This window comes from Lactuca virosa, chromosome 3, assembly GCF_052849685.1.
Source record: "Lactuca virosa cultivar CGN04683 chromosome 3, Lactuca_virosa_CGN04683_v6, whole genome shotgun sequence".
In the NCBI taxonomy this organism is placed as follows: Eukaryota; Viridiplantae; Streptophyta; class Magnoliopsida; order Asterales; family Asteraceae; genus Lactuca; species Lactuca virosa.
Genome location: NC_136428.1, coordinates 168398908 through 168405626, shown reverse-complemented (window position 1 = coordinate 168405626; position 6719 = coordinate 168398908). Strand labels below are relative to the sequence as shown.

The 6719-nt window shown below is 40.0% G+C and overlaps 1 protein-coding gene and 1 non-coding gene across 2 annotated transcripts; one reads left to right on the top strand and one right to left on the bottom strand.

The window, feature by feature from the left end:
- The first annotated feature begins 1684 nt into the window (after positions 1-1684).
- On the top strand, positions 1685-4153 carry LOC145164251 (uncharacterized). The gene is made up of 4 exons (XM_079082974.1): positions 1685-2346; positions 2533-2859; positions 2968-3640; positions 3824-4153. Exons 1-4 carry the CDS (start codon positions 1685-1687, stop codon positions 4151-4153), a joined length of 1992 nt encoding a protein of 663 aa, XP_078939100.1.
- LOC145167925 (small nucleolar RNA R71) lies at positions 2372-2478 on the bottom strand. Its single transcript, XR_013741525.1, has one exon. It is a non-coding gene; the product is annotated as a small nucleolar RNA R71 (small nucleolar RNA).
- Positions 4154-6719: the final 2566 nt, after the last annotated feature.

Here is a 6719-nt window from a genome sequence, read left to right as displayed (position 1 = left end):
ACGCCCGTGTTTCTAGGCTAGGCATTATTGATGATGTAATAGTCTAGGTTAACCTTTGTAACTCGTTTTGAAATAATAATAATGTTGATATTGCCATATTTATACATAGTTTTAGGCAATATTGATCTACATTTTATTAAATATTTTGGTTATATGCACAGAATTATGGTACTTATAAGGATAAATTGTTATGTGCAGCTAAATAGAAGTATTTTCAAAGAAAATGACCAGAAGTAACAATACTTGGAACTTTGGGGGGATTGAAGAAAAGAAGAAAGAAAAAACACCCAAAAGACGTACTCACGACGTGAACAGTTCATGGTTCACGACGTGAGTAGAGAGTTTTAGAAGATAAGCATCCGGGTGAAGGAATCCTTGCCGAACACGATTATCTCGAAGTTCATGACGTGAGTCTTAAATTCTCACGACGTGAACAGGAAATTTAAAGATATTATAAATACCTTTGCCCATTACGATTTGGGGGACTTTTGGCTGAAGGAAGAGGTTCCAGGAGACGATTTACAGCAGAAGTAAGGCTCTGGAAAAAAGGGTTTTCAACACCAAAAGAGTAAAAGTTCACAATTAAGTTATTTGTTTGATCCTTATGAACATGTTTTATTATTTGAGTTGTGTTTATGTGTTAGTTGCTACTATGAGCAGCTGAATCTAGCTACTCTTATGTAGCTAGATGAAGCTTCTAACTTATGAATATCATAATTTTATATGGATTTATTTAGTTGGTGAATTTCTTGTGTTTGATTTATTGTTACCTAGCATGCTTATGTTGTTGCTTTAGTTGTTTAAATTCATGTTATGTGTAGTTTAGTGACCATTAACTGCATGAACTTGATAACCTAGTAATTTAGTGAACATTGAATTACTAGAGCTAGGATCAACCAAAATCTTAGTTAATAATTAAAGTAATTAACTTTGTTGTGCTAGAGAACATAGATTATGACTATAATTGTGTTTACATGATAAATCTTACATAGCATATTCTTAAACATAATTGGTTCTGTGTTTAATTGTGTGTGACCATACATAGTTTTACATGAATTAATTAACTATTGGTAAATTTAGACCTAAATTACTAATATAATAACAACCAACTTAATAATCCATAATTATTAGCTAGCCATAAGGACGAAGTGGATTCGAACTGGATAAGAGTGTGTTTTTAATTATTGATTGAATTTGAGTTAAGTTAGTCTAAGCTTGCAAAATCAGATAAAAACCCTTTTTAGCTTGTTAATAATTAGATTAATTTAGTAGTAAATAGATTAATTAATAACACCGTTCCCTGTGATCGACACCCGACTTACCCAAGCTATACTGTAATCTGACTAGGTACACTGCCTATAAGTGCATAGTTAGACTAAGTCTGTTAGGTTATAAATATTAAAATTAGTGGGTACTTCCGTGCACATCAAGTTTTTGGCGCCGCTGCCGGGGAACGGCTTAGTTAATTATTAGTTTGTTGCTTTAAATTAATCGATCCTTTTTGTAGGATAAAACCTGCAAAAAGTTACTTTTCTGTTTTAATTTTTTTTCTGCATTACAGGACTCACGACGTGAACCTGTAAGATTCACGACGTGAGAACTGAAGTCCTTAGTCTTGTTTATTTCAGTTCGTTTTTCTTAGTTCAGTTTTACGTTTTATCTTTTTGTTTCATTTCAGGAGTTAATGACCAGAGGTTCTAACACACCTTTGGTACCACCACTTGAAGATCCCGAGTCTACACTTCACAAAAAGAAGGATAAGAGCGTGAAAGAAGATCAAACACCAAAGAAGACACCTTTACAAGAATTCAAATCAGTGTTCTCAAAGAAGTCAGGGAAGAAAACGGAGGGGTCAAGTTCATCTTCAAAGAACAAGAGCAAGCTTGAACACTTAGATCAAATACCCGTCCAAGCCGAGTCCGCGTACGATACCGAGCCTGAATTTGAATTACAAACAAGTGAACCCGAGAACGAGCTGGAGAACGAAATGGCGAACATTGATGAGATGGCCATGAGGGACTACAAGAAGCGTATTCGAGATGATGTGGGGCCGGGTTTAGTACATCCTACGATTCCTGCCAATGCCACATTCGAGTTGAAGGGACATATCCTTACTGCACTTAAGGATATCCCATTTTACATGAAGGATAACGAGGATGCTTTCAAACACTTAGACGAGGTGAACGATATTGCGGATTATTTTAATACTCCCAATATCCCAAGGGAGACAGCTTTGCTAAGGATGCTACCAGTCACTTTCAAGGGAGCAGCAAAAGACTGGTTGAAGGCACTCCCACCTGGTACAATCACCACATGGGCCCAATTGCGTGAGAGATTTCTAGATCAGTTTTGTCCACCCTCCAAAATCTCTAAACTCAAGAAGGCAATTGCCAACTTTGAGCAAAATCCGGGGGAGTCATTATACGAGGCCTGGGAACGCTACAAGGGGTTGTTAAGGAATTGTCCTCAACATGACCTCAACATTCAGCAAGAGATGTCGATATTTTATGATGGGGTGAATGTCATGACTAGACAACTCCTTGATTCGCAAGGACCACTAACGAAGAAGAACCCAAATCAGGCCAAGGAATTGATTGAAGAGTTTTCAAGGCACTCTCGTGAGTATCACAACCCAAGGCGTGATGGAATAAAAGGCAGTGGAGGCACACAAACTGAAGAGATGGCTGCTGTGATGGCAATGCTTAACACTATGGATAGGAGATTGACTCAATTGGACCAATCAATTCATGCAATTCGAGTTGGTTGCGAGAGATGTAGTGGCCCACACTTGACAAAGGATTGCAATATGGATGAATATGGAAACAAGAAAGCTCAAGTATGCTACTCAAGTGGGGACAAGTATGATGAAGATTGGAGAAAACCAAAGAAAGAGTGGCTGCCTTACGAAGAATACAAGAAGCAAAAAGAAGAGAAATTTAGGCAAACTGGCTGAGGCTTCTACCAAAGAAAGCAACCACCAGTTGAGAAGAAATCAGAATTAGAGACCATGTTGATGAAATTCATGGAAGCTTCAGAAAAAAGACACGATGCTACTGACACTGCAATGGAAGAACAAAGAACTATATTGAAGAATCATCACGACATGATGATAGATCAGCAAGCATTAATAAAGAATCAGCAAGCCTCCATCAATAACCTTGAAGTACAACTTGGTCAACTTACCACTTTGGTTAATGAGAAGATGTTCCCGAAAAATCCTGAAAATAAGACTCAATCTCACGTAATGGCCATAGATACTGAAGAAGAGGCGATTTCTGAGTTCCTAGAAGCCTTAGAAGTGGAGCCACAACAGCCCGATCCAAAGCCAAAGAATCCGAAGCTCGAAATTGAAGAATCTGCTGGAATACCCAGTTCACGTCGTGAGCCCGCCATGCTCACATCGTGGGCTCAGTCTGAACAGAAGAAATCTGTATCTGTTCCAGCTTATAAACCACCTTTGCCATTCCCGTCTAGAGCTAATCTCAGTCCACTGGAGAGAGAACATCTGGAGTTTATCAAGCAATTGAAGGGTATTCCTATCAATACTCCTTTTATTGGTTCACTTGCAAAAGTTCCAGAATATGCTAAGTTCTTACAAGACTTGTTAGACACTCGTCAGCAATTAAAGGAGAATTCTATGGTGATTCTAAGTGAGCAAAGCTCAAAAGCTGTGTTGGGAGAAATACCTAAGAAAATGGGGGATCCTGGACGACTCACTCTTCCATGTGAGTTTGGGAATAATATGAAGGTTTATGCTTTAGCCGATTCTGGGGCTAGCATAAATTTGATGCCTTATTCGTTTTATCAAAAATTGAATATTCAGAAGTTGAAGGCTACAAAGATGACTATTCACATGGCGAACCGTTCAGTGACACAGCCCCGGGGCATTGTGGAAGACATTCTCGTGAAAATTGGGAAATTCTTTTTTCCAATAGACTTTGTGGTTTTGGATATGAAAGAAGATCTCAATGTACCAATTATTCTTGGTCGCCTGTTACTTAACACTGCTGGAGCTCTGGTTGATATACGCGAGTCCAAGCTCACCTTGAGAGTTGGGGATGAGAAGGAAATTTTTGGAATAGAAGATGGTTTCCAAGGGAGTCATGCTCAAGAAGAGGTTTTCAACATAGATGAAGAGAATGAACTTGAATAATTAGAGAAGCTCATGGAAGAAGAAATCAAAACAATTCAGCAAGTTAAAAGAACAAAACCGAGAGCATCTGTTCCATTTTTAGTTGAAGTCATTGCCTACACGAATCCAACTTCTTGGGTAAGCAAGGAAGATGATGAGATGTCGAGTGATGAAGAGGAGGTTACTTCAAAAATAACAAGTCCAGTGGTAAAGGAAGAAAAGGATACTATGGAGTGTAAGTATGAAGAAAAGATAGAGACTAAAGGGACCAAACGCAAGCTTGATGGAGACGAGGTCAAAGCTAAAAAGGAAAATTCGAAAAAGGCGTATAAAAGACGTGTTCAAGCTTACAAGAGGCGTTTCAAGGAGCAAAAGATCCTGTTGGTGAACTCTTCAGATGATTCAACGTAGGAGGCACGGAGTCCAGCTCAAGACTCCTTAAAAAGAAGCGCTTCTCGGGAGGCAACCCGAGTTTGGTTTGCGTTTTTTTCTTTTTCTTTTTAGTTTTTGCATTTTAGTCTTAGAAACATAGATCATATCATCCAACTCACTTTATTCATAATTAAACACTGAGTGTGGGGTCCCTAAAAATGAAGTGATAATAATTAAGAATTTAGTTAATAGACAAACCTGGATTAAAAAATAATAAATCATACAGTATTCACGACGTGAATCAGTATGATTCACGACGTGAGTTCTGAATGAACTAGACAATAGATCGTTGATACATATCATCCCATTTTCTGTTAAACTAAATGGCCCAAGACTGATCTATTTCTGATGAAGAGTGAATGGCCCAAAAATTAAGCCCAGACAGGACTCACGACGTGAACAGTAACAAACACGGGACCACAGATTAAAGAACATAGAATCCCTTTGACCAAATCATTCTTTATTCCCCACGAAGTGAAAGAGAAAACTGGTCCCCCCTTTGCTCCGATTTCGGCCGACATACAATCCATTTTCGTTTTTGCTTACGTAATCTTTCGATCTAAGGTAATACTTCTTTATTCTCATGTCTAATTCTTCTTTAATAGTTGAAACTTAGGGTTAGGGTTTGTAATTAGTTGAAATGTCGAAGATGTTCCCTAAAAATCCTGTAATAGCCCTGGAATGTTGATGATTTGTGGTTGAAATTAGCATAGGAGTAAACCCCAAGCATTGTATTGGCCCGATTTCTTTAGAAAATGGACAGATCCAATTCGCGATGACGAACTCACGACGTGAATTCCTAGGAATTCACGACGTGAATTCTGGACTGGACAGTTTCGTGTTTCTTTTACTACTAATCTGTTGGGTTATTTCTTTTGGCTGTGTTTGTTGCTTGTTTTTACAGGAATGGGTCCCAGAAGAGAAGTTCCAACCGGGGTTTCTAGTCTCCACCCGTTTTACATCTTTCCAACAAATATGTCATGGGATATATATACGCGTTGGAACAACCGGCTAGGATAGTTGTACAACCGGGAGATTGTTGTTGCACCCACTATTGAATGGGCACGCTTGAGGGAGGTCGGGCTTGTGGATAGGATGTCCCCGTTTCTTACAAAAATATTTATTGGAGATGGGTATTCATTCACTTGCTCGGGTTGGCTCAACCTATTTCGGATCCAAGAGCGGGTGTATAAGGAATTTTATGTTGAGTTTTTCTCAACAGTGACATTCCAGGAGACTGTCCTAGACCCGCATTGGCCGCAAGCTTTGGTATTCCGGTTAGGGGGTGAGTATCGGGAGTGCAGCCTCGTTGAATTTGCTTGGAGGGTTGGAATATATGATCGACAAGAGGCAATGACTCCCGAATTTGGTATGTTCTTGAGCGACGCAGCTAGAGGATACATGGAGGGTGTCATTGGATATGCTTTCTGGCATAATATTGCATCCAGGATTTTTAATTCCGGAGTGTCTCCCGAGAGTAGTATTCGGTCCCCTATCCACCGCTTACTCCACCGTTTCATCACATTCTCCATCAATCATAGGAGGCATGGAGACAAAGTAACAAAGCAAAATCTATTCTTCTTATGGTGTATCCTGTAGCCCGGAGTGTGTTGCAACATTCCGTAATTTTTGGCACGTTTTCTGGCCGGGTCTGCAGCTAGTTCTCGCCCGGGGAGCCCTATTTGTGGAGGGCAATTTATTACGCGTTTGGCCCACTCATATCATTTGCTTGTCCCTGATATTACTCGTTCCATGACTTGTGTGGATGAGCATGAGTTTGTCATGGGGTATTTGGAGACCATGCGGGTTGTCAGAAACTTTGGGTCGCATTGGGGAATGGTACCTTCAGATGATGAGGGCAATGAGGGTGATGAGCAGCCTGATACACAACCAGAACAACAACCATAGCCACGAACTAGGAGAAGAAACGTGAGAGGAAGAGGAGAGAGAGGACAGCCAATACATCCACCCGCACCCATGGTAGGAGCACCTTTTGGGAATGATATGGTTGGGTATTTTGACCAGTTATCATTGAGCGTCAACTGGATTGGGGGTACCATGGAGAACGTGGTTCGACACCTTGGGGTGGAGCAGCCGCCTCATTTGGGGTATCATTACCCAATTTGCCCGAGGTGGACAGAGTATCGTGGACAAG